The 24935-nt window shown below is 64.2% G+C and overlaps 2 protein-coding genes across 2 annotated transcripts; both read right to left on the minus strand.

Annotated features, from left to right (window-relative positions):
- On the minus strand, window positions 1–16287 carry CHLRE_12g537100v5 (uncharacterized protein). Its single transcript, XM_043068669.1, has 33 exons — window positions 15797–16287; window positions 15528–15588; window positions 15274–15323; window positions 14814–14906; window positions 14561–14641; window positions 14055–14211; window positions 13614–13702; window positions 13271–13369; window positions 12882–13028; window positions 12412–12536; window positions 11531–11666; window positions 10919–11057; window positions 10494–10627; window positions 9916–10050; window positions 8723–8889; window positions 8253–8364; window positions 7819–7950; window positions 7473–7568; window positions 7063–7170; window positions 6643–6751; window positions 6115–6257; window positions 5628–5731; window positions 4698–4833; window positions 4274–4378; window positions 3866–3970; window positions 3237–3446; window positions 3039–3101; window positions 2792–2854; window positions 2362–2493; window positions 1936–2116; window positions 1446–1544; window positions 1092–1189; window positions 1–800 (listed from the first exon to the last, which is right to left on the minus strand). The coding sequence occupies exons 1-33, from the start codon at window positions 15905–15907 to the stop codon at window positions 621–623; spliced, it is 3900 nt and encodes a 1299-aa protein (XP_042918764.1). The 5' UTR covers window positions 15908–16287; the 3' UTR covers window positions 1–620.
- A 584-nt stretch (window positions 16288–16871) lies between these two features.
- CHLRE_12g537150v5 (uncharacterized protein) lies at window positions 16872–24867 on the minus strand. Its single transcript, XM_043068670.1, has 18 exons — window positions 24146–24867; window positions 23692–23852; window positions 23185–23305; window positions 22897–23031; window positions 22440–22582; window positions 21942–22095; window positions 21502–21602; window positions 21168–21326; window positions 20908–20971; window positions 20742–20779; window positions 20354–20556; window positions 20029–20153; window positions 19771–19835; window positions 19377–19462; window positions 18948–19018; window positions 18580–18687; window positions 18256–18375; window positions 16872–17995 (listed from the first exon to the last, which is right to left on the minus strand). The coding sequence occupies exons 1-18, from the start codon at window positions 24404–24406 to the stop codon at window positions 17675–17677; spliced, it is 2436 nt and encodes an 811-aa protein (XP_042918765.1). The 5' UTR covers window positions 24407–24867; the 3' UTR covers window positions 16872–17674.
- Window positions 24868–24935: the final 68 nt, after the last annotated feature.

The following is a 24935-nucleotide window of genomic DNA, read 5'->3' on the forward strand; positions in this document are numbered from 1 at the left end:
GTCTGGACAGGCTTACACGGTCAGCGCGAGCTCGAGTGCCCGGTGCCCAGCCCCCGACATCCTTCACACGCATCCGACACACGGGAGGTCAGCAGAGGTCCGAACGCCCCAGCCTAGCGGCCCAGCCTTAGCCCTGCATCTACCCGGAACTGGTGTTCAGTCGTCCGAGTTTCCAACATTTTCACTCGCGCGTTGCAGCAGTTGCCGCGCCCGCACGCCGACACCGCCCATGCACATACGCCAGTAAAGCAAACTCGCTCACGGCAGCGCCCGCCTTTCCTACAGCACTTGCACTTCTCTCAGCCCGTATCACTCATCACGCCACTGCTAGCCTGCTAACCCCTCTCACCCCTCGCGTGGTTACCCTCTACACCCCAAGGCTCTCTACGCCCGTGCTGCTTCAGTCATCAGTCACCACTGCCGTCTCCGCCTCATCCCCACGCTCCAGTCCTCCCATCTCCACCTCCACCTCCACTACAGCGCCACCTCGCCCCCCCCCCCACCTCCCCCACCTCCGCCTCCCCCACCTCCACACACACACCTCCACCTCCCCCACCTCCCCCACCTCCTCCTCCTCCTCCTCCTCCCTCCCCAGCCCCTCCCTCCCCAGCTCCTCCTCCCTACGACGCCGCCAGCAGCGCCTTCATGGCGGTGGTGGCCGCCTCCGCCTGCGCCAGCTCCGCCTCCGCCTTGGCCAGGCGCTCGGCGTCCGCGGCCTTGACGTCGTCGGGCGTCTTCTCGTAGGCGGGCGAGGTCATCTTCTTCTTCAGCGCCTCCAGCCGCCCAATCAGCTCGGCGGACTGGGGTGTGTGAAGGAGGAGGGGCAAAGGACAGTGGTTCAAGGATGGGAGCATGCTTTGTTCAAGATGCACACTTCGCTCCCCTTCCCTCGGCAACGGGCCCCCACCGTACCCCACGCACAAGTTGTCGTGGTCTTGACCCTGTGCATCCTATCCCCCTGCCGCGCTTCCTCCTTCGTATCACTGACGCGCTCGTCTCGCACTTTCGTGACTGGGAGTCCTAAATGACGTTGGGACCAAGTCGTTGGGCTCGGGCATGCAACCCGCGCCCAACCTCCCGCCCGCCCTCACCTTCTTGTCCAGCTTGGCAATTTCCAGCGCCGGGTCCAGGATGCCCTTGAGCAGCATGTGCAGCGTGGTGGCCTCGTCCACGATGGCCACGGAGCAGCCTGCAGGGGCGGGGGTGAGGAGGAGAGGGAGCGGGGCGGGAGGGAGGGAGGGAAGGAGGAGGTGATGGGCAGGTCGTGCGGCTGGCTTGCTCGCCTAGAGCCCTGCAGCAAGGCACGCGGAGGCGCGAAGGAGGATGCCGCCCGTAGCTGCCACCGCCGCCGCGCCCCAGGCCCTGCACCAACACACCCCCACAAGACCACAGGCACCACACCCAGGCACAAACCCCAGGCAATAGGGCCCCCAGCCGGCACCCACCCAGCGGCGCCGCCTCGCCCGCCGCCAGCAGCGTGACGGCGCTGCTGCTGCTGAGCGTGGCCACCTCCAGGCTCAGGGAGCGCAGCGCGGCGGCCTTGTCTGTGTGTGTGTGAGGGGCGACATGTGGGGGGTGACATGGGGCAGGTGTAACCAAAGGTTGGAATCGGAACGTCGGGCTGGTGGTTGGAATGGGATGCGCAGCTTGAGCAGGATGGGTAGGTCCTGGCGGCCTGGTGATTTGGGCCCGTCGCGGACCACAGCCTCCGCCCGGCCATACTGCTAGCACACACGCCCCGTACCCCCTCAAAAGGACACGGTTCAAGGGCGTCCCATATAAAGGTCAAGGCCAAACCTCCTCCGCGCTCTGTGGGCTGGTTCTGGGTCTTGGGTTTCTTTTGGGCCGGATGAAATTATCCCCTCGGCCCCTCCGCACCCACACAGCAAAGCCACCCACGCGCCGCCAAGCCACGCCACCCTGACGAAAACGCACCCGCGTCCGTGACGGCGACGTAGATGTGCGGCTTCTGCTTGGTGATGCCGTAGTCGTTGCGCAGGCGGCGGCAGGTGGACACGATGGCCAGCGCGTACTCCATGGCGCGCTCGGCGGCGGGCGCGTCCCAGCCGGCGGTGGGGGTGGGGTAGGGCGCCAGCATGATGCTGGCGTACTGGGCCTGTGGGGGGAGGAATGGGGGAGGTGTGGGCGCGGGCGGATGGGGTTGGGGTGAGTGGCGGGTGGGATAGAACGGGGCGTGTGGAAGGGGAAGGTGCAGTGTGACAGGGGATGCGACGGAGCGGCCTCCATGGTCGCCCTTCCCCTCCTGCTGCCTGCGCCTCGCCCTGCCGCCACGGTCACACGGCCACCGCCCGCCCGCCCTCCCTCCCGCCCGCCCGCCCGCCCGCCCGCCCTCGCACCCACCAGCTGCGGGCTGCGCGGCAGGCGCTGCCACAGCTCCTCCGTGACAAAGGGCATGAAGGGGTGCAGCAGGCGCAGGCCCGAGTCCAGGCACGTCCACAGCGTCTGCCGCGTCAGCTTCTTGATCTCCGCCGCCTGAGGGGGTGGGGCCGCGAGAGGGCGTTGTGTGAGTGTGTGTGGGCACGGGGTGTGGGGAGCATAACGCGCAGGTGCGTACATATGCGGTGTGGGTGTGGGTGTGAGCAATGCCAGCGGGCGCAGCACTCGTAAATACGGCGCCGCTCATGCAACCCCGGGGCAGTATACGCGGCATGTCGGCACGTCGGCTGCCGCGCCATTGTGTGCTGTGCTGAGGGGCGTAGTCGCGGTCCACAATGAGCCCGGAGGGCAGACAACGCCCAGGGTGTACACATCCAGACACGCCCGCGCGCACCTTGGGGTCGGCGTCGTCAAAGGCCATGACGGGCTTCATGACCTCAATGAACACGTCGCACACCTGAGGGGGAAGGCAGGAAGAGGGGCAGTAGACAGGAGTCGGTCGGAGTCGGAGCGAGTGGTGCTGGGGTGCTGGTGGGACATCTGAAAGGCGCACGTGCTCTCGCTCACCCCAACATCCTGCCGCCCTGTCTTCCCGCTGCCCCCCATCCGCCGCCCCACACACCCCCTCAACACGCGCCCACCTCGTTTTGCCAGAAGGCGTACGCGCGCTGGGTGGCGGTGGCGAAGTCGTAGGCCTCCATGGCCTGTGTCAAGCGCGTGTCGGGGAGGGGTTACAGTCGTGGTCACGGGGAGATTGTTTTGCATGGGGCTCGGTTTAGTTTGGGCTGGTATTTACACCCCCCCACACACACACACATACACACACACACACGCCTCACCTGCACCATGCTGGTCACGGCGACGTTGAGGCGGCTGAGCACCCAGCGGCAGGCGGGCGGGAAGCCGGGCGCCTCGGCGTCCAGCGGCCGCTCGGGCGCCGCAAAGCCCTCGCCCAGGTTCATCATTGCGAACTTGATGGCGTTCCACAGCTTGTTGCACCAGTGCCGGTACGCCACCACGCGCTTGATGTCCAGGTTGATGTCGCGGGCCTGGGGGTTGGGGGTTGGGGGTGATTGGGAGGTTGCATTCATGATTAGCAGAGGAAATGGTTGACGGTAGCCAATCTTTTGGGGGTTACATTCATGATTATTTAATCAGTGAAGTTGTAGCCAGGCACAGTGGTACAGCAGGCGCGCGGGGGGGGGTGCATGGCGTGTTGCATGGTTGGGTGTGGTTATGCGGCTTCATTTGCGCATGTGCACGTTTGTCGCTGTGCCAGGGTGCGTGGCTTTGGTGCAAGGTGGCTTTGGCACGGCGCGCTTGTGTGTTGCTCCCCGCGCGAACACACGCGTCCGCCGCCCCCCAGTTCGGGCTGGTATCTACAACCCCCTCCCTCCCTCCCGGCTCTCCTCCAGCCCAACCCTCCCCCTCCCCGTTGCCGGCCTCGCCCCCCCCCCCCCCCCCCCACCTGCGCGGTGTAGGCGCACAGCGCGAACCGCAGCGCGTCCGTGCCGCACTCCTCAATGCCCTCCGGGAAGTCCGCCTGCTGCCCGGACTTGGCGCGCTCCACCTCCTGCGAGCGGGCGTGACAGCGAGAGCACGTGCGGCGTGCGGCGTGCGGCACAGGGGGAGGCAGGTGATGCGTTGGGTGCGACGTGAATGAGGAGGCTGGCCGTGGGAGTGCAGAGCCAGCGGAGCACAGGGGCGCACCGCCGCACCGCACCGCGCCGCGCCTGGCACTCCTGCCGGGTCATGTACCGGCCGCCCCTTCTGACCCCTAGCACACACGCATACGCACGTACGCGCGCACGCGCGCACGCACTCACGCACGCACGCACCCCTTTTTAACATTCACGCCCTCGCCCGCCTGCCCCACCTTGGGGTCCAGGTTGCCGCCCGCCAGCGTGTCGTGCAGCCCCTGCAGGCTGATGCCCTCGATCACGTGCAGCGGGTCAATCACGTTGCCCAGCGACTTGGACATCTGGATTGGGGGGATGGGGGGGGGGAGTGGGAGGCGGGTGCGTGGGAGAGACACGGGTGTGACCGACGTGGTATCGGGAGAGAGATGGGTGTCAGAGAGAGAGGCAGCGCGAGGCGGGGTGCGGCTTCCTATCCGACACCCCGCCTCCACAGCACACACACACACACACACACACACACACACACACACACACACACACACACACACACACACACACACACACACAGACACACACACGCACACCAATCCCACCGCCCGCACGCGGCCTCTCCATTTCCCATTCCCTCCTGCTCTGCCCCTCTCTCCCCTTCCCTCTCACCTTGCGGCCGTGTGCGTCGCGGACCATGGCGTGCAGGTAGACCTGCTTGAAGGGCACCTTGCCCGTCAGCTGGATGCCCATCATCACCATGCGAGCCACCCAGAAGAACAGGATGTCGTGCCCGGTCTCCAGCAGGCTGCAAACAGGGAGGGGGGAGGAGGGGGAGGAGCAGGGGGAGAGGGAGGGAGGGGAGAGGGGGAGCTGGGTGCCGCTCTTGCGAGGTACGGCAGGGCGAGAAGGACAGCGTGGAGCGGACTGAGGACACGCCATGTTTGATTGATGATGCACTTGGTGAAGTGGAGATGTCCCAGTGGAACGGGCTAGCAACGGCCCATGTAGAGGGCTGACCGTGCCGTTTTGGTCTGGGCCTTAAAAAGGATAATTTGCGCTCCCACTACTCCCGCCCCCGCCGCGTGAAGGAGATACGCGGGTGCGGGTAACGTTTATTGGTGCGCTGCTTGCAAGCCTGTGTGTCTGTTGTTATCCTTGCGTGCGTATTATAGAGTGCAACTATAATCCTCTGGTGCGCAGAGCTCTCCGTCAAACCACCAGTAGCAAAATGCCGTTGACAAAGCCTCCCTCCCAAACACCCTTCCTCCCAGGTGACAAGCCAAGCCGACACGCTACGCTTTGGTTTTTGCGAACATACACAAGTGTCAAGTGGGGATGTCCCAGTGGAACGGGCTAGCAACGGCCCATGTAGAGGGCTGACCGTGCCGTTTTGGTCTGGGCCTGTAAAAGGGTGGTGTGCGCTCCCACTACTCCCGCCCCCGCCGCGTGAAGGAGATACGCGGGTGCGGGTAACGTTTATTGGTGCGCTTTGCAACACGTTGACGCTCCTCCCCCTCCCTCCTCCCTCTCCAGCCTCCCTCGCCCTCTGCCACCCTCTCTCACTCCTTAAAATCATCACGAATGGTAACCCCCACACACCTGGTGGGGTAGAACTTGTCCAGGTCGGGGGTGCCCTCGGGCCAGCCGAACACGGAGAAGGGGAACAGCCCGGAGCTGAACCAGGTGTCCAGCACGTCCTCGTCCTGGGCGGGGCGGGGCAGTAACACGAGATCATGAGCATGAATCAGCGATGAGACCGAGCATGAGCACAAGAGCAATCACATTAGATCAAGCCCATGTAGGCCCGCGAACTCCTCCTTTTGAAACCCTTTTGCGTTGCAAAGCAGAGGTGGACCAACAACCGCAAAGTCCCCAGTCCGGAGGCGTGCTCGGTGCCCGGCGACGGCAAAACAGCGAGGCGCCCGAAATATTGGGAACATGCAACGCACCCCCCACAGGTCATCGGTACGCAACCACTCGCCTAGCAACCCCTGATTCCCCTGCTTGTATCCTGTTCCCAATGTTCTTAACCTTGCAACCTTTCTCATCCCCACCCTGCTCCTCCCCGCAGGCCGCCCCCGCGCACCTGCACCAGCTTGATTGCCCCGGCCCGGTCCGGGTACTTGGCGCGCGCCGCCGCCTCCGCCTCCTCCTTGGTCCGCCCCACCACCCAGCGGCCCATGTCCTCACTGGGCATGCCCGGCCGCCCGCTGGCCTTGTCGTCCTCGCCTGGACAAGGCAACCGGGGGGGGGGGGGGTTGTAAATACCAGCCCAAACTAAACCAAAACCAACGAAAACGAGGGAGTGCAGGCAGAGGCGTTAGTTGCAAGCGATAATACTTATGGGATGTGGGGGTTACATTCATGATTATTTATGGGGGGTGGGGTTTGCAAGGATGGTTGGAAAAGCGGTACAGAGGGGTTGTAAATACCAGCCCAAACTAAACCGAACCCAATGCGATGGGGAGGGGGCAGGGGGGGAGGGGTGCGAGATGAGAGCAGTGGGAAGCGAAGAGGGGCGGCAGTCGGCGAGTGAGCCGAATCCGATGGGTAGTCACAACTCCCGACTTCACGCGGCTACCTAGCGGTGTGAGGGTCAGGGGAGGGGACTCACCCTCGAACACGACGTAGTAGGCGGGGATGCGGTGCCCCCACCACAGCTGGCGGCTGATGCACCAGTCGCGGATGTTCTCCAGCCAGCGGAACCACGTCGCCTCAAACTCCTACGGAGGGGGGGGGCGGCGGGGGCCGGCGGGCGGCGGGACAGTAAGCAGGAGGAGGGCAGTCAACTGGCGCCCAAAGCCCAAAGTCCCAATCGCGCGAACCGCCACAAACCCACCCCTTGCTCTTGCCAACGCCAGCCCCACTGCTCTCCCTCCGACTCGTTCCCCTCTCTTATCCCCACCCGCACCCCCCGCGCTGATGTTCCGCAAGATGGTCTACCGTCTACCACTTCCTTAAACTAATCATGAATGTACCCCCACCCCCCGCACCCCCCATCCTCCCTCCTCCGCCCCGCCGCCTCTCCGCACACCTTGGGGATGATCTCCAGGCTTCCGTCGCGCACGGCCTGGCAGGAGGCGGCCGCCATGTCCTTGCAGCTCACCCACCACTGCGGCTTCAGCACAGGCTCAATCACGTCCTGCGGGGGCCGACAGGGCGACGTGGCGTGGGGTTCGTGGCGTGGCAACGTGTGCCGGCAGCCGAGGGGACCCACACACGCTGATGAATGATTTGACATTTTACATTCGAGTGCCCAACCACACCGAGTCGAGGTTTGACTCACCCACGGTCCAGCGGTCGCTGCCGCCCCCCCTCCCCTGCGCCTGCGCCCCCGCCCACCTACCCACCCAGCCGTCTACCCAGCCACCCACCCGCCCACGCACCCAGCCACACGCACACCCGACCCCTCCCACCCGCCCGCCCACCCGCCCACCCGCCCACCTTGGAGCGGCTGCACAGCCCCAGGCGCATGGGGTTGTCGCTGGTGCCGCGGAACAGCCCCTTCTCCTTGAGCATGTCAACCACTGTCACACGAGCCTGCGCGTGTGGGGTGGAGTTACAGCTAAGGAAGTGATAGACGGTAGCGGGAGGGCGGAGTTGAAGGTGGAGGTGCGGATGGGTGCAGGTGATGCGCTGGGTAAGCCAGGGCAGCAGGTTAGCAGCACGTTAGCAGCAGGCATCAAGCGACACTGACACTTTCTCATGGGCCCATGAGTAACCCTAGCCCGTCCTCGTGCTGAGCCACCAACGGTGACGACGGCAACGTAAACGCCTGCCCGCCGCGCACCTTGAAGCGCGGCTGGCCCTCGAAGGGGCCGCCCTGCGCGTTGATGAGTCCGTTGTCGTCAAAGATGTTGATGAACTCCAGGCTGTGGCGCTTGCCGGTGGTGAAGTCGTTGGGGTCGTGCGCCGGGGTCACCTGAGGGCCGGGGGGGGGGGGGGCAGTGTGTGGGCGCGTGTTGGTGACGTGTATGTGAAATTGGGTGCGTGTGTGTTTTGATGCAGCGGCGACATGTGAGTAGGCACGGGGCCTGTGTCAGGCCCGGCACACATCGGCACACACACCCGCCCGCCCCACCTGCCATCCGTCGCAGCTACACCGCCGCAATAACGCTGACGCACGCACGCCCCACCCCACCCCACACACACACACGTTTTGCGTTTCCATTCCTCGTGACCGCCCACCCGCCCCCCCCCCCCCAAACACACACGCCGTCCCACCTTGACGGCGCCGGTACCGAAGGCCATGTCCACCAGCTCGGCGTCGCAGATGATGGGGATGCGGCGGCCCGACACCGGGTGCACCACGAACTTGCCGTGCATGGACGTGTAGCTGCCGGGGGGGGGGAAGATAGGGTTGGGTGGGGGGGAGATAGGGTTAGGTGTGAGAGGGTTGGTGAAGGTGTGAGGTGTGGGTGGAGCGGGTGCGCGGACGCAGCTGTACGCTTTTACCGGCAAGCAAACACGGCCATCGGACTCCCTGGGGTGCTTGGGGCTTACTTGGGTTCCTCAAGGAACTACCCCCGCCCCTTTCCTCCCTCGGGTCTTAGTTGCCGTGGGATTGGGATACTGCTACCCTCCCTCCTCCGGCCCCCCCTTACTCAGTAACGACTTCGTCTGCAGTCTCCAGTGCATCCCGTACCACTTTTCCAACCGCCTTTGCAACCCCCGCCGCCTCCCCTCTCCCTCACCGCGGGTCCTCGGGGTGTACCGCCACGGCCGTGTCTCCCAGCATGGTCTCGGGGCGGGTGGTGGCCACCACGATCTCCCCCGACCCGTCCTCCAGCGGGTAGGCGAACGACGTCAGCAGCCCAAACTCCACCGGCTCGGCGTAGCCGGGCACGTTCATCAGCGTTCGCTGCGGGGAGTTGGGACATCGGGGTTACATGACTAAAGAATTGAGATGAAGTGAAATGGGGGTGGGGCTTTGAAGGAGAGAAGATGGGGCGGTGGGGGATGCGGCAATGGTGTATTGGCACGGTTGCCGGACTGGCAGGTCGACACTCGCCGCGGCTCAGCAGTTATAGTTTATTTGCCACCATGTGTTTGCGCGTGTGTGCGTGATGCGCACACACGCGTCTGGTGTTCATTGTTTCGTCACTGCCAGCGGGCGTCTGGTCTGCCGTCCGAAGACACGTATACATGGGGCATGGCAAGACATTTGGTTGTTGTAATGCTCGTCTCACAAATGTGTGCACAGCAGTGGCTCAGCAGTTATAGTTTATTTGCCACCATGTGATTGTACATTTTGTACGTCTGGCAGATTTGTTTCGTCACAGCCGCTGCGCATGTGCGATCGCATGCATGTTGGGATGGACATTACTGAATGCCATCCTTAATGTCGCACGTGCCCCGCCTCCCGCTCCCGCGCCCCCCATGGCATGAACAACCGTGCTTTTCGTGGGCTCAGCAGTTATAGTTTATTTGCCACCATGTTTGTGCGTGTGTGCACGCGTCCGGTGTTGTTTGTTTCGTCACTGCCCACCGCCAGCGCCGCATGCAGCCCCTTCCATCCCGTTCCCTGAACTCCCCCCGTATGGGCCCTACGGACCCCGGCTCCTGCTGCCTCAAATCACCACCCGTGCACCTGGGAGTATATACCCAAACACACCCCCACCCACGCTCACAAGCACACACCCCACTCACCCACACCCACCCACACCCTCACAAGCACACCCACCCACCCACCCACCCACTCACCCACTCACCCACCCACCCACCCACCCACTCACCCACTCACCCACCCACTCACCCACTCACCCACCCACACACCCACCCACATCCACACTCACCCACCCACCCACCCACCCACATCCACACCCACCCACCCACCCACCCACCCACACTCTCACAGCCTCCCCCCCCCCACCACACACCCACACACCTTTGGGATGTCGATGTAGTCCACCTCAATGTCGGACACGGCGGTCTTGAGGCGGCAGCACCAGTTCACCAGGCGGTTGTCGCGGTAGATGCAGCCGCCCTCGTACATGCGAACAAACGCCTCCAGCACAGCGCGCTGCAGGGGGGGAGGGGGCGGGAGGGGATGGGAGGGGAGGGGAGGAGGAGTGATGGAGACGGAACAAGCGGGGCGGGCGGGCGGGGGTGTTGAGGCTTGGGCCGTTTTGCACACCACACATGTGCGTGTGCGCACGCGTGTGCCCCCTTCCCTGGAAGCTGCTCGCCAGTCGCCATTCCTAGCAGGCAAACCACTGACAGGTCTCTGCATGCCATCACACCCACCCGCATCCTTCAACACCGCACCCCACCCACCCCTCCTAAAGCCGCCTTCAAACCCCAACTCCCAACCCACAACTTCACGCAGCCCAACGCCCCCACACACACGCACACACACTTGCTTTGCTGCATCGCATACACTGTCCTTGCGCTATGTTTTCCTTGTGCTCTTTAACACACACACACACACACACACACACACATACACACACACATTCCACTCACGCTGAGCTTGTCGTCCATGGTGAACACGGAGCGGCTCCAGTCCACGGAGCTGCCCAGGCGCCGCAGCTGGTCGTGGATGCGGTGCCCGTACTGGTCCACCCACTCCCACACCTGGCCCAGGAAGGCGTCGCGGCCTGGGGTGCGGAGGCGGGGGAATGGGAGGGGACGAAGGAGAGAGCGGAGAGGGAAGGGTCGGTTTAGGGTAGGGCGGGGGCAGGCAAAGAGCGCACGGCCCTCTATTTCCATGCTTATGGTCTGGTCGCCCTAAGCCCGACGTTCCAGCCGCCTCCCACAGCTCCAGGCAGTAAGCCCCACAGCACACAAGCACACATCCACACACACACACACACGCTGGCTGTCTGTTCCCCTTGCACCGCCCCCTGCACCGCTGCCCCCCACCCGCCCACCCGCTGCCCCGCCCTCACCCAGGTCGTGGCGTGTGACGCCCTTCTCGCGCTGCAGCTTCTTCTCCACCACCGTCTGCGTAGCGATGCCGGCGTGGTCGGTGCCGGGCACCCACACCGCGTTGTAGCCGCTCATGCGCCGCCAGCGGGTGATGGTGTCCTGCGTGTGCGTTAGTGATTGCATTTGTGTGTGGTTTGAAAACGTGGTCAAGGTTAAAAAACGTGAAGCTGTGGTGGAGTTGGGGGTTGGGGGTGGGGGCGACAGGTGCAGTTCTGAGTGAGCCCCGGAGGTTCTGGCATGAGGTGCCGCATGGTACAAGTGGCATACTGGCAATGGCAGCAAGCGAGCGGCAGCACAAGCCGGCGACCCAGCGACCCCTGTTGCCACGGCATCGAGCTAAGTGGCGCATGGACGAATGCGCTGTGCTGCTGATTGGTGCATCAGGTCTTGTTGTACTCCAACTGTACAAACGGCGGCTGGTCGTGTACGGTGGATTTAGTACCTCACTCCATTAGAGTACGAACGGCGGCTGGTCGTGTGCGGTGGCGGGCGGTGGGCGTCACGCTCGGCGGTGGGCGTCACGTTCGGCGGTGGGCGTCACGCTCGGCGGCGGGCGTTGAAGCTCACCCCACCTGGATGGAGTTGGTGAGGGCGTGGCCGATGTGCAGGGCGCCCGTGACGTTGGGCGGCGGGATGACGATGACGAAGGGCGGCTTGTCGGACTGCAGGTCGGGCTTGAAGAAGCCGCACTCCTCCCACCACTCGTACCTGCGGGGGCAGGTAGACAGGCACGTGGGCAGGTAGACAGGCACGTAGGCAGGTAGACAGGGTGGTAGGCAGGTAGACAGGCACGTAGGCAGGTAGACAGGGTGGTAGGCAGGTAGACAGGTAGACAGGCACGCATGCAAGTAGACAGGCACGTATGCAGGTAGACAGGCACGTGGACAGGTAGACAGGCACGCGGACAGGTAGACAGGCACGCGGACAGGTAGACAGGCACGTATGCAAGTAGACAGGCACGTGGACAGGTAGACAGGCACGCGGACAGGTAGACAGGCACGCGGACAGGTAGACAGGCACGTGGGCAGGTAGACAGGCACGTGGACAGGTAGACAGGTAGACAGGTAGACAGGCACGTGGACAGGTAGACAGGCACGTAGGCAGGTAGACAGGCACGTAGGCAGGTAGACAGGCACGTGGACAGGTAGACAGGCACGTGGACAGGTAGACAGGCACGTGGGCAGGTAGACAGGCACGTAGGCAGGTAGACAGGCACGTAGACAGGTAGACAGGCACGTGGGCAGGTAGACAGGCACGTAGGCAGATAGACAGGCACGTAGGCAGGTAGACAGGCACGTAGGCAGGTAGACAGGCACGTAGGCAGGTAGGCAGGCACATGGACAGGTAGACAGGCCAGCCCCCCACCAGCAGCCCCGCACCCAGCGGCCCTCCACCAGCAGCCCCCCACCCAGCAGCCCTCCCCCCTTCCCACCACCCCCACCCCCACCCTCACCAGCCCGCCTCCACGGCACGGGGGTGGTAGGCCTTGTACATGGCGCCCGGCAGCTCCTTCTTGGCGCCCTTGGGGGTGGCGCGGGCGGCCTCGATGAGCGCAGCCACCTCCTCAGCATCGGCTTTCTGGAGGCGGCAGGGCGGCGGCGTTTGTGTTTTTGGGGGCGGGTGCCGTGTTAGGATGGGTACAGTGGGGCCCGCCGATGACGGACTGCGTCATGGCGTGAGTCCGGTTGCACATTCCGTGCTTTTGCTTTGCGTAACCCCTTCTGCACCTTCTACAGCACGCATAGGTCCCAGTCTACACGTTGGGCCAGGTTACGCTGACTGTCCAGCACTACATGCACACACAGGCCCCCACTGCCTGGGTGACGGCAACCACGCGACGCTCGGTACATTGGTAGGTATCGGTAAGTAACTCCGGCGTCGTCTGGGCGGGCTTTCGTTTCGTTTTTTAACACAGGCCCCCACCTTCTTTGCCTCCGCCTCCGCCTTCTCCTTGGCCTTCTTGTCCTCTGCGGCCGTGTCGGCGGGCTTGACGGCCTTGGCGGCCTCCGCCGCGGCCTGCTTGGCCGCGAACTTGGCCATCTTGGCAGCCTTCTCTGCGTCCTTGGCGGCCTGGAGGGTGACGGCGAGGAGGAGGGAGGCACGGGAGGGAGGCACGGGAGCGAGGCACGGGAGGGAGGGGAATGGTTTCATGATACATGCGAACGGAAGTGAGAGCGGGGAGAGGGAGGGAGGTGAAGAGGCCACGGCGCGGCGCGCTGCCTGCCCTGCTGCCAGCCCCGCCCTCCCAACAGCCCACTTCACTTGCCCTCCTCCCGTGCCCTCCTCCCTTCCGCCTGTCCGCACCCACCCACCTTCTTCGCGGCCTTCTCCGGGTCCAGGGGCTCCGTGGCGGCGGGGGTGGCAGGCGTGGAGCCGCTGGCGTCGCCGGCAGCAGCAGGCGCGGCGCCGCCCTGTGTGTGCGTGTGGGGGTGGGTGGGCGGAGCGCGTGGCCACAGTTGTGTTCAGCAGTCCATCATCAAATACCGCTGATCCACCCCGCTGTGCTGTGTTGATGTCACTGTTGCCCACCGCTCTCTGCTGGTTCCGAATCCCCGTTTACGTGGGACCGCAAAGGTCTGCCCCCTTCCTTCCCCGCGCCGCCCGTCCCGTCATTTCCCTTCCCTTCTTGCTTCTGTGGTCGGCTGCGACCCTCACCTTGCCCTTCTTCTTCTTGCCGCCCTCCTTGCCGGCGTCCTTCTTGGGCTCCACCCACTCGCCCTCAGCGGCGCACAGGCCGGGCGTGCCTGCGCGCGTTCGTAGCCGGGCCGCACATGCCTCCTTCAGGATTGTGTTTCGTACCACAACACCAGCCGAGTCCCAAGCACCACTGCCTCCACTCCGACCAGCACTTGGGCGCACACTCTACACTCCTCGTCACCACAACTTCCCCCGTGAGACTTCCCGACATCTCGGGAGGGCACCGTGCGCGGCACCCATGGCCCCGCCAATCCCTCTCATTCCCCACAAAACCCACCGCCACGCCGTAGCCCCTACTCCTCCCCAACCCCCTCCCCCACTAATCATGAATGCAACCCCCACCCCACCCCAGCCCCGCCACCCCCACCCTCCCCCACCCCACCCCTGGCCCCCGCTCACCCAGCCCCTTCTGGAACTGGGGCAGCGCCTGGCAGCCCGCCAGCCAGCCCAGCACGGCCGCCAGCTGGGCCTGCAGCCCCCGGCCCAGCGCCGACTCGAACAGCGGCGTCAGGGCGGCCGCCACCGCCACGTCAGCCAGGGTCAGCGAGTCACCCACCTGAGGGGGTGGGGAGGAAGGGAGAGGAGAAGAGGAGAGGAGGGAGGGTTGCATTCATGATTAGTTAAGTGAGGAGGAGAGGAGGGAGGGGGTTGCAAAGATTGGTACAGGAAAGTGTAGCGAAGTAGACAGGGGGTGGGAGGAGAGTTAGAGCCTTAGAGGGGACTGGCGTCAGTTGCCTACCGCCCCTGCGGTTCGTCCTCCCAGCCGCCTGCGTGCTCACCAGTGAGCCCGTTGCGCCCCTCCTCTCCGGTCCCCAGTGTCCCCATCCCGTAGCCCCCCGCTTAACACCTCCCAACATCCTCCCCTCACACACCCTGCACCACCCTCCCGCTCCAGACGCACTCACCAGGTACTTCTTGCCGTCCAGCAGGTCCACCTGCAGCTGCTCCAGAGCGGTGGTGGCGGCGGCGCGGGAGGAGGCGCGGGCCTGCGTGCATGAGCGTGCGTGCGTGTGTCCATGTGCGTCACGAAGGCACTTCCTTTACACCACACCGCAACCACACGCCGAGGTGCATACTCTGTCTCGCGTGTTTCCTGTCCAGATGCCCTCTGCCACACACACACACCAATCACACAGTCCCCGGGCGCGCTCCTCGCACCTCGTCGTCGGCCTTGCTCGCGAAGGGCTCCACCCAGGCCAGGGCCGCCGCCTCCAACACCGCACCCAGCTCCAGCCACTTGTCAATGGAGGCCTGAAAGGTGCGAGTGTGCAATCGTGTGATGGTGTGACTGTGTGAGCGTGTGTGTATGTGTTTGAGCGTGCGGCGTGACATGGGGGTGGGGGCGACTGGCCACCACATCCGTCATGGTGGGCGAATGGCTGGCGGCAAGGTGTGTGCACACACCGCACGCACCCACACAGCCGCATCCCTCTGCAGCGCCCTGCCAGCAGGTCGCTCCGCGCGGCTGCTGTCCGGCAGCCGACTCCGTGCTCGCCCTTGACATCGGACCCCGCCAGCTGACCTCCTCACCAGGCGCACCCGCACACACGCACAATCAAGCCCCACGCGCACGCCGCGGTTCTGCCTCCCTGCAACACGCGCCCCCTCCTCCCCGCACCTTGAGCTCAGCCGGGTACAGCTTGCTGCCGGCCGCGTTGTGGCTGGCCACTGCGGAAGAGGGAGCAGGCAGGCAGGAGGGAGGAACGTCAAAATGCGAGGGAGTCAGCGGCCGCGGCACGCCAGCCTGGGCCTCATTGAGCTTGTGCCCGACACGCAACCGCTGGACTGCTCCCGTCTGCCCCAGTGCGGTTTCATTCCAGCCCCCGGCCCCCGGCCCCCAGCTCCCCAGCCGCCCGGCTCCACGGTGCTCACGGTAGCGCAGCGCCTCGCCGCTGCCGTGCACCGCGTGGTCGCCCGCCTTCAGCACCGGCGCCTGCAGTCGTGTGGTGTTGCACGAGGGGGCCAGTGTTAGCTGTGAGGTTAGCAGTGCCGAGCAAGCCTGGGCAGGCGCCCAAAGGGCGGGTAAGGACGATGGTGCAAGGTGCACACTGTACTTGTGGCGCGGCGGGCGCGAGTAATCCCAGAGCTGCTGCACCACTCGTTGCAATTATTTGCATACATTTGTTTGAAAAAAGGCTCACCGTCAGATCCGGGTCCGGGGCGTCGATGGTCAGGGGCTGCTCCAGGAAAGCAGCAGCGATCAGCGCTGCTGGTTGACCGGGGTGCCCCGGAGGGGCTTGGATTGTATGCATTGTTGCCAGACGTGAAGGTTGGCCTCCCAGAAAGCGCCGCCGCTCTTCGTCTTAATCAGGGCCCCACAATCAGTGGGATTACTACGCTTTAAACGGGCGTACTTGGTAGCCCGATGAAAAAGAGCGAGTTGTGTATGGTGTAGGGAGAAGTGCACATGCGTCGCGATTGGGGAAGTCCAGCCCAAATCCTAGCAGCACCGCTTCACGACCAGCCTGTTCTTTGTTAATAACTGTTATAAACAAGTAGCGTGATGTAACTTGTAAAAGCAATGCTCTGGTGCAATATTTTTGGAAGCTTCCTCTCATCGATTGAGCAAAAGTCTGCATACTCGGCCCTACGCTGGTCTGCAGTGGAGCTGTATATGCATGGCCTTGTCAAGAACGTCGACTGGGCCCCAGTCCGAGTCCAGGCCTCGGCGAACCCGAACCCTTCCGCCCGACTTGGGCCCGGACCCGGCCGGGGCACTGCGTGACGCGACGCCCAACGCCCGTGGCAGTTGCCCGCGCGGGTACGGCGGCAAGGGTGTGCTGCGGGTCGCCATGCGGGAAGCTGGGCAAGTAGGCAGCGCCACCCTAGCTTTGCAACACAGCATTCGCGCCGGCACCACTAGGCTCGTGAGGACCCATCAGCACGCTTACCTTGTGCAACTCAAACAGTGCCCACTGTGAAGCTGTGCAGTGGTCAGCTATGCGGCTGCCGCAGATGGACGAGTGGGAGGAGGCGCGCGGCTGGCAGCCGGCGGGTTGACGCGCTGCCACGCACGCCTGTCCTCAGTCACGACTCCCGAGTCATCGCTGCAAACGAAGTGGATCCAGGATTCGCCCGGTGCCTGGGTCGGCGAGTGCCCGGGTGGGCGGGTGGGTGCCCCAGGCCAGCCCACTCCCGTGTCACCGGGGGCGCACCTACGCCAGCCGACAGACCGCCTTACTGGCTGGCTGACTGGAAGCGTCGTGGATGCGGGTGTGGGTCTCGAGGAGTCGTGGCCGCAACCTCAAGGCTTGGGGTTACGAGAACGTGTGCAGTGACCGCTGGTCCGAAAGGTGTTTTTCAACACCGTAACCATGCCGGGTGTGGAAAACCTGCGAGTACCGGAGGAAACTGGTCGCTTGCCTTCTTTACGCGGGGGAGTGGGGTACCGTGTTTGGCTTTACTGGGAGCGGCACGCCAAGCCGCCATTCCTCCTGCTTGTCGTGTTGTTCGCGCTACCCGTGCATGGGACTGAACAGAACAAAGTCGCCTGCTGTTGAGGGGCCCCTAGTATGCCCCTTTCGCCCTAGCCTGCTTTCTGATTGAATGCGTTCCACATCTATCTGCTGAAGTAAAGCAATAGCGAGTCCTCCGTACGCGCCATGACGGAAGCAAGTCTTCCGCACATGCCTAGCACTATCAAGCAGCACAGAATCACTTAACAACCCCTCGGCAGGGTAAATATGGGGTACATCGTGTAGTGCTTGCGCCGCGCCGCGCTGCGCCATGCTGTCGCGCATCCTGCTAGAACGAGTATATGTGCTAGCTCACGTCCGATCTCATGTGCATATGTATGATAGCTAGCTCACATCGAACCTCATGTGCATTTGCAAGGGGGAACCTCCGCGCAAAGTTTCGAATGATCAGCATTAAGGAGCACAAGACGGAGGCATGGAATAGCTTACGTTCAGAGCCGGCAGAGAAACTTGAGTCGTGTGCCACCAGGTATTGCTACTGCCTCGGCTGCCTTACTTCCTCCGCTACGTGCCTCCGCTGCTGCCGCTTCCGCCAGCAGCCAGCTACAGCCGGCGGCCGAGGCGGCGGCGGCGCACGGTCTTGTCCGGAACGACCGCCGCGCCGCCGGCCGCCGCCGGGCAGGGTGGGTAGGCGCTGGGGCACTGCGCCTCCGACGGCTGCGGCACGCTGGTGTCGCCGGGGCAGAACCACTTGACGGGCCAGATGCAGCCCTCGTCCTCGTGGGGCAGGATGTGGCAGTGGAAGACCGAGTAGCGCTGCTGGCAGGTGGCCGGCGTGAGGGCGGCGGCGGCGCCGCGGCCGCCGCACAGGTCGGAGGCGCCGCGCATGGAGGGCATGTTGAACATGGAGGCAAGCCATTGGACCTGTGTGTGTGGGGGGGGGGGGGGCGGGTGGGGCGGGGCGGGGCGGGGCAGGCGGACAGCACAACCAGTCAGGAACTGGGGCGGAGGCCGCAGCGGGCAAGTGACTAAAGTAGCGTACCCGTAAAAATAAATGAATGGACTTCGGCAGGATGTGGAGATCTATCTACCAGCGCGTGTGTACCGGATAGCCTGTCCACGTCGCAGCCCCATCCACCCCCCACCCCGCGTCCTCGCTCGCAGCATGCGCAATCCTTGTTTACCGTGACCTCGTCGCATATCTCAACCGGCGATCCGCACAGACCGCCGCCGCTGCCCGCGTCGAGCCAGTTGCAGCCGTTCTGGCACACGGGCAGGTTGATCGAATCCATCCAGTCGCCCTCCTGCGTTTACCGGTATGCATGGAGGACACGCACACACAAATGGCTTTCGTTTCGTTTTCAACACAAATGGCTAGTGAGCTACAGCCGTTGAGACGGATAACTGCTGCGCCCAGCCATGGGCCATTCACATCAATGGCCACAACACATCAAGTAGGGCTCGGGGACTTGCCCCACAAGTAAGGCGGCTCGCGCCCGCGGACCCACCGCCCAGTTGTTGGTGACGCTTGTGGCGCAGGTCGGCAGCGACACGAGGCGCACAGGCGTCTCGTGCAGGTGGAAGGGGTGGAAGGTGATGTCACGGAGCTGCCACACCTGCGTGCGTAGGTGTAGCAGGAACGCCGTAAAAGGACTTGATGACGAGCTGGGACTTCCCTTAGGGTATATGGACTTACGCGCCGTCAGGTCTTCCTCCCACAGTAGGTGTGACGCATGCCGAACGTGCGAGTACGTTTTCTTCAAAAAGAACGATGAGCAAGGAGAGAAAGCGACTCCATGCAAGTAAGCACATACTGGCGTACTCGCACCCGCCAACCCAGCCGTCCGCCACTCCGCCCGCCCGCTCGCCCGCCCACCTGCTGAGTCCCTTGCTCTACGTAGGCGGTGGCGGTGGGGAACAGCTGCGAATTGATGGAGCAGAAGCCACCTGCGTGCATGCGTGCGTGTATGTGGGATTAGTGTACGGGTGGAGCGAGAGGGAGGAGTGAGGTGGGCGGTGGCATGCGCGCGCGGCCGTGTGTGCACAGTGCCGTGTGTTTGCAGTGCTGTGTGCGCTGGCTGGCGCGCACGACCTCCCCTCACCTTATCAATGCACACACACACACACACACACACACACACACACACGCACACACACACACACGCCATGCACGCACGCACGCACACACACCCGCCACGCGCGCACGCATACGTTTTCCTTTATGCTCCCTAAGACACGCACATTCGTACGTCATGCACGCACGTGCGTCATGCATGCACGCACACGTGCACAACTACAAACGCACCTCCCTGCTGGTTCATGAAGCTGAAGCACTGCTGTACGGCGGGCGTGGGGAACCTGAGATAATCCAGGTAGGGGAACAGCTCCAGCCTGTACGGCACGGCACGGCACGACACGGCACGGCACACAGCAAGGACGTGGCACAGCGGGGCAGTGGGCGGGGGGTGGGGGGCGTCAGCAGCTGGGTGGGGGCCTTGGGGCACCCTGAGGCGCGCACAGCAGTTCAAGACAAAGCGTGAGCAGTAAGGGCAGGCAGGGCATTAATATGTTCACTCATGACTTCATGTATGTCTCGCATGCCTTGCAAGCAAGCAGTACCTACCGCGGGCCGGCGGGCGGTACTGCTGTCTGCACTCTGGGAGGTAGCTAAGGTAGGGTGGCTGGACGCACCTACATACCTGCTGCGGCACACGCCGTCGGTGAAGTCCGGCTGGGCCCGGGGGTTGGCGCCGCGGCTGTTAACCTGCGCGACGCCGTTGCACAGGGAGGGAGGAGACACAATTGTGTGTAGTACAACACACCAAAGGGTTGCTTGCAAGGTTTGAAGCGCTGCTGGGCTATGGGATCCTACGTTGGGCCCTGTCCCGCCGGCGTTCCCTTCATTTATCACGTAGACGGCAGTAGGCAACAGGCACGCACGTATGCCTGGCCCCCACCTGCACCACCGCCAGTACGGCTGCGCTCAGCTCCAGGCCGCCGTACAGGTTGTTGGCGGAGCGCGGCAGGCCGGAGGCGGCAGGGGGCACGTCGCCAAAGAGCTCGCAGTGCGTGGCCTTGCAGACTGCGTGTGCGTGTGTGGGCAGGCAGCATGCGCAGGTAGGACCTTGAAACCAACAACAACAAAAAAACAAAAGGTAGGAAGATCAGGGCTGGCAGGTAGGGAGACGTGTGCCTCTGGATGCGCGTGCGGGCAAGTAAGGCGGCATAAGCGCCGCTGACTTCGCGGCCCTGCCCTTTCTGAGGCACGCACTCGGCACTCACCAGTGTAGTTGGTGTGGAAGGGCCCGGCACCGGAGGCCAGCACGTAGGTGCCGGGGGTGTTGCACTTGACCAGGACGTCGGCGCGGTTGGCAGGTCCCAGGATCAAATCGCTGAACTGCGCGCCGGTGCTGGCGTCGGGCACGGACTGCAGGCGGCGCGGCACCCGCGGCAGCGGCACGCCGTCACGGCCCAGCAGCCAGAGACTGTGGAGAGGTGTGGAGGTAGGTAGGTAAGGGAGATGGGTGAGTTGGGGAAGCTGGGGCGGTGTGATGGGGCTGTGCGTGGTCGTAGCAGCCCTCTACATGCCTTCCCCCCACCGCACACACATACGCACAGGCATGCAGCCGAAGCAAGTGCAACGCATGTATAGGCACAGACGAAAGCGCACCTGCAGTCCGCTGGCTGCAGCGCGCCGCTGGGAAGGACCTGTGTGTATGGGTGGGTGCGCGTACGTGTGATGAGCGTGGGTGGGATTATTGCATGCTGTAGTACATGCGTGCACCTGTTCTCTTCCAGACAATGGAGCATGGGCACGCTGTCTATGCACGCCGCACCTGCTGAATGGTGAGATCCAGCCACTTCATGGTAATGGTGCTCAGGATCTCCCAGCGCGAGTAACTGTCAGGTGATTTGGTTTGCATGGGTGGATGTGGAAAAAGTGTCAATGTCGGATTCATGCCCGGTCGCACAAAGGCACATAACTTGAGCGAGCGGCGCTAGGGTTGGTTGAGTATGGTGACATACGGTACACAAGCAGGTGGGAGCAGGCACACACAGTTATCCAGGAACGCTAGCTAGCCAGCACCGCACGCACATGCGCTCGACAAGGGAGATGGTGGGCTGGAAGGCGCCGTTGACGAGCGCCCAGTCGCGGCCGGCGGGGTTGGAGAACTTGGGCACTGCGGTGCCGTCGGGCAAAACGTCGTACAACAGGGGGCTAACCTTGGTGCCGCCCGGGGCCGCGCCCAGGAACCTGCGGCATGCATGGGGTTGGAGATGATGATTGTGGTGGCTGGTGTGTGGGCTGGGGAAAAACGTTGGGCTGGGTGCTCCGCGTGTCAGTGCGGTATCGCTAGGTCTGCCTGCGCCCCAGCCAGCCCGTGCCGTACATACACACACGTGCGTGCCGTCTGCCATGGCGCACTCACGGGATGGAGTCGTCGTCAAAGCTGCCGTCCGCGCGCTTGCGGAACCACAGCGCGTTGATCTGCAGGATGGTGCTGGTCTCCAGCGGCTGCGAGGACAGAACCTGTGCGGGGAGGGGGGGCGGTGCGGTGTGGGGGGGCGGGGCGGCGTGGGGGGCGGCGGATGAGTCGCTTCCTTTGACAGGAGGGTGATGGGGTGGTCGTGGTGCAGTGGAAGGTAGTGCGCGCGCGCAGGAAGAGGATGCCAGCCAGCCGGCCTCTTGGCGCAGCCCACCCCCGCCCGGCCCCAGTCCACACTGTCACCCGCACCCGCACCAGCAGCATCCATCTCACACCAGGACACACGCGCGCATGTATCGACCCTTTCCCCATGTGCTGTTTTATGGAAAACACACACACACACACACACACACACACACACATACAGGCACGAATGGACTCACGCTCAGGAGGCGGCTGCACTCGCCGGCCGAGGCGGGGTCGCTGGGCTCGTACAGCCTGGACAAGCCGCCGGGCAGCCAGGACTCGGGCACCAGGAGGGGGCCGGCAGCGGTGGGCGTCTGGATACCCACCGAGCCGTGCGTGTGCGGGTGGTACCTGCGACGGCACAGGCGGTCGGTCGGGCGTACGTGTGCGGACATAGATAGGGGGCGATGGGATGGGCTGCGGGATGGGCGGCGGGGTTGATGGGATGCAGATGCATGGCAGTGAGGCCAACCTACCCACTGTTAACATTTGCGTAAGCGACGTGAGGGAAAAGCGCTGACCCGATTGGGTCCATTACTCCCCGCCCGTCGTTAGGCCTGGGTACCGTATATGAGTGCTGATCGCACAGATTCACACCCGTCAACACGCACGCGTGTGTCCCCAGTCCCGGCAGGCGCTCGGGTCACACACTGCCCCGCCCTGCCGCCCTGTCGCCCTCCTTCTCGCCCTCTCACCAGCCCATGCCCGGCACCACTGCGCCCAGTGGGTAGGTGTAGCTGAGGGTGGCGCCGCCGGGGGCCACGCCTGGCTTGGCGTAGGGGGTGACGGGCGCGGACACGAGCGGCCGGCCGCCAGCCAGCACGTTGTCGCCAAACACCTTTTGGGTCGGGAGTTTGTAGCCAAGGGGTTGGAAGGGGGAGGAACAGACAGGATGGTGAAGGAAAGGGTGGAGTGGAAGGAGGAGTGGGGGCTGAGCGGAAAAAAAGCGGCTTGCTTGGAGGGCGGGAGCAGGAGGGTACTAGGGGGGGGGGGTCGTGTCCAGCCACGAGGCGTGCTGCAACCCTTCCTGCCCGTTCCTCCCACACGGGAGTCGCAGGCAGACACAGCAGCGCCCCCTCCCCACTAGTTTGGCTTGGTTTGCTTTGATTTGGGCTGGTGTTTACAACCCACACCACACACACACACACACACCTGGCACAGCTGTGCGGAGGACGTGTTGCCGGAGCAGTAGTAGGCCGTGAGGTCGGTGTTGGAGCCGGCGGGGAAGCCGGCGGTGGGCTGGCCCGGCTGGCAGATGTTTATCAGCGACACGGCTCCCGGGTCCACCTGGGGCGGACGTTGACATCGGCAGTCAACAGAGAGCAAATGTAATGGTACGATAGGTACGACAGGAACGATGGGAACAATAGGTACGATAGGAAAGATAGGAAAGATAGGAAAGATAGGAGCGATAGGTGCGATGGCATGCCGGTACGGTACCTTAAGGCCGTGGGTGTGCAGGTTGGTCCATTCCAGGTCGTGGGGGCCGTTCTCGAACAGAGGCGCGTTCTCGTTCTGGCCGGGGTAGAAGGGGCACGTGCTCACGCCCTGGAACGGCAGGCTGCAGGCGGCGGGTGTGGGGGTAGGAGTGGGGGTAGGGGTGGCGGCGGGATAGTGCAGGAGACGTGTTTGCGTGTTTGTGTGTGTAGCGTCTGGGGGGTTGTTGTGGGCAGGGGCGGTGAGGAAGCGAGCTGCAACGCCCCCTGCCTTCCCACACCACTCGGCACAGGCGTGCCGCAGCACGCGCACCCAAAGCCACAGCATTGGAAACCGCGAGAGGCTACCCTCCCGCATACGCATCCGCACACCCGCTGCACGCCCTTGCACAGCGGCACACTTAACGTGACGCCACCACCCCCTTTGACGACAGCCACGCACCTCGCCAAGCCCCTCGCCAACCATCACGCCCGCCCGCCCACTTGCTCCCCCGCCGAGCCCGCCGCTCACTTGTTGGTGAGTCGCACCCCGAAGCTGTCGCACACGGCATCCAGCACCAGGGCCGGCGGCTGCAGCTGGTTAGGGGGCCCGCCGCCCGAGGACCGGTAACGCGGCGTTGTGAAGGACAACGAAATGTTGGTGCCGGCGCCGGCGGCCGCGCCCAGCGAGAGCTGCGGTGGGGGCAGCGTGTGTGGGGCTGGTGTGGTTGTGGAGGAAGGGGGAGGGATTACGGGGGGGCGAGGCGGGAGGTAGTTTGTGCGTGGTGGTGGGGAAGAGCGGCAGCGTGGGAAGCGAGAGCTTGGCGGGCAGACGGACGTGACGCAGGTGGCAAGACTACTGCGGGAGGGGTGCGTCGATGCGGGAGCGCCGGACGCGGGAGCGGGGATGCGGGAGCGCCGGCACCGCCCGCAACAGCCCTGCCTCGGAGCGCGCGCCGGCCCACCGCACCCAAGACCGCACCCACCCGCAGCTCCACGGGCTCCACACTGATGTCCACAGTGGAGGGCACGGGCGAGGCGGGCGAGCCCGGGGGCGACCGCAGCCGCACCCGCGGCACGGACGGCAGCCGCGGCGGTTGGATGGGCACGACAATGGAAACCGCGTGCGCACTCGGACCCGGCAGCAGCAGGGCCGCCGCTGCCACTGCCAGGAGCAGCAGCTGGGGCAGAGGTTGCGGCTGCTGGCGGCGCCGGGGCGGCGGCATCGACTGCTGGTGTCGAGGCATGAGCGGCGTAGAGGGAGCTGCGATGGACGGAAGGAGCGGCCCGCCGGCTAGGGAGTGGGGTGTGCTGTGTGCAGCGGCGAGGGCGGATGCGCGGTCAACGGCTGCAAGCTGTAGGTGAAGATAGATACGGAGGGCGCAGGATTATGCCGGCGACGACTGAGAAGAGGCATGGAACGGATGAGATGTTGTACGCGCCCCATGCGGTCAACCGCCACACCGTCGCCGCACATTCGGTCGTCGGCTCCCAGACGGGCTGGAGCAGCCCCAACGAACGGAATCCTACTCCAACAGTACAACTAGCTAGTACAAGGACACGATCCGAAGACGTCGGTGCTGGAAACGGCTCCCAGCGGCATTCGAGTTTTCGACAGCTCCCAACAGCAGCTCACCCGACGTCCGTTAGTCGAGGCGATGAGACTTTGTACTGTGGCAACCTTACCAGCTTTGTATACAGTCTAGAATGTCCTCTCTGAAATTGAGTAGTCACAACCGTTCGACACGGAGTTCCGCTGCCCAGACACCACCACCA

This window comes from Chlamydomonas reinhardtii, chromosome 12, assembly GCF_000002595.2.
Source record: "Chlamydomonas reinhardtii strain CC-503 cw92 mt+ chromosome 12, whole genome shotgun sequence".
NCBI lineage: Eukaryota > Viridiplantae > Chlorophyta > Chlorophyceae > Chlamydomonadales > Chlamydomonadaceae > Chlamydomonas > Chlamydomonas reinhardtii.

Coding starts and splice junctions, on each gene's coding strand:
- CHLRE_12g537100v5 (XM_043068669.1), bottom strand. CDS start 15,907: ATGCATACAATCCAAGCCCCTCCGGGGCACCCCGGTCAACCAGCAGCG. Junction 6,258..6,642: donor CTACTACGTCGTGTTCGAGG/GTGAGTCCCCTC, acceptor TGCCTTGTCCAG/GCGAGGACGACAAGGCCAGC. Junction 3,971..4,273: donor GCGGCAACCTGGACCCCAAG/GTGGGGCAGGCG, acceptor GCCCGCTCGCAG/GAGGTGGAGCGCGCCAAGTC.
- CHLRE_12g537150v5 (XM_043068670.1), bottom strand. CDS start 24,406: ATGCCTCGACACCAGCAGTCGATGCCGCCGCCCCGGCGCCGCCAGCAG. Junction 22,583..22,896: donor CCTCCGCACAGCTGTGCCAG/GTGTGTGTGTGT, acceptor CCGACCCAAAAG/GTGTTTGGCGACAACGTGCT. Junction 21,327..21,501: donor TTTGACGACGACTCCATCCC/GTGAGTGCGCCA, acceptor TGCATGCCGCAG/GTTCCTGGGCGCGGCCCCGG.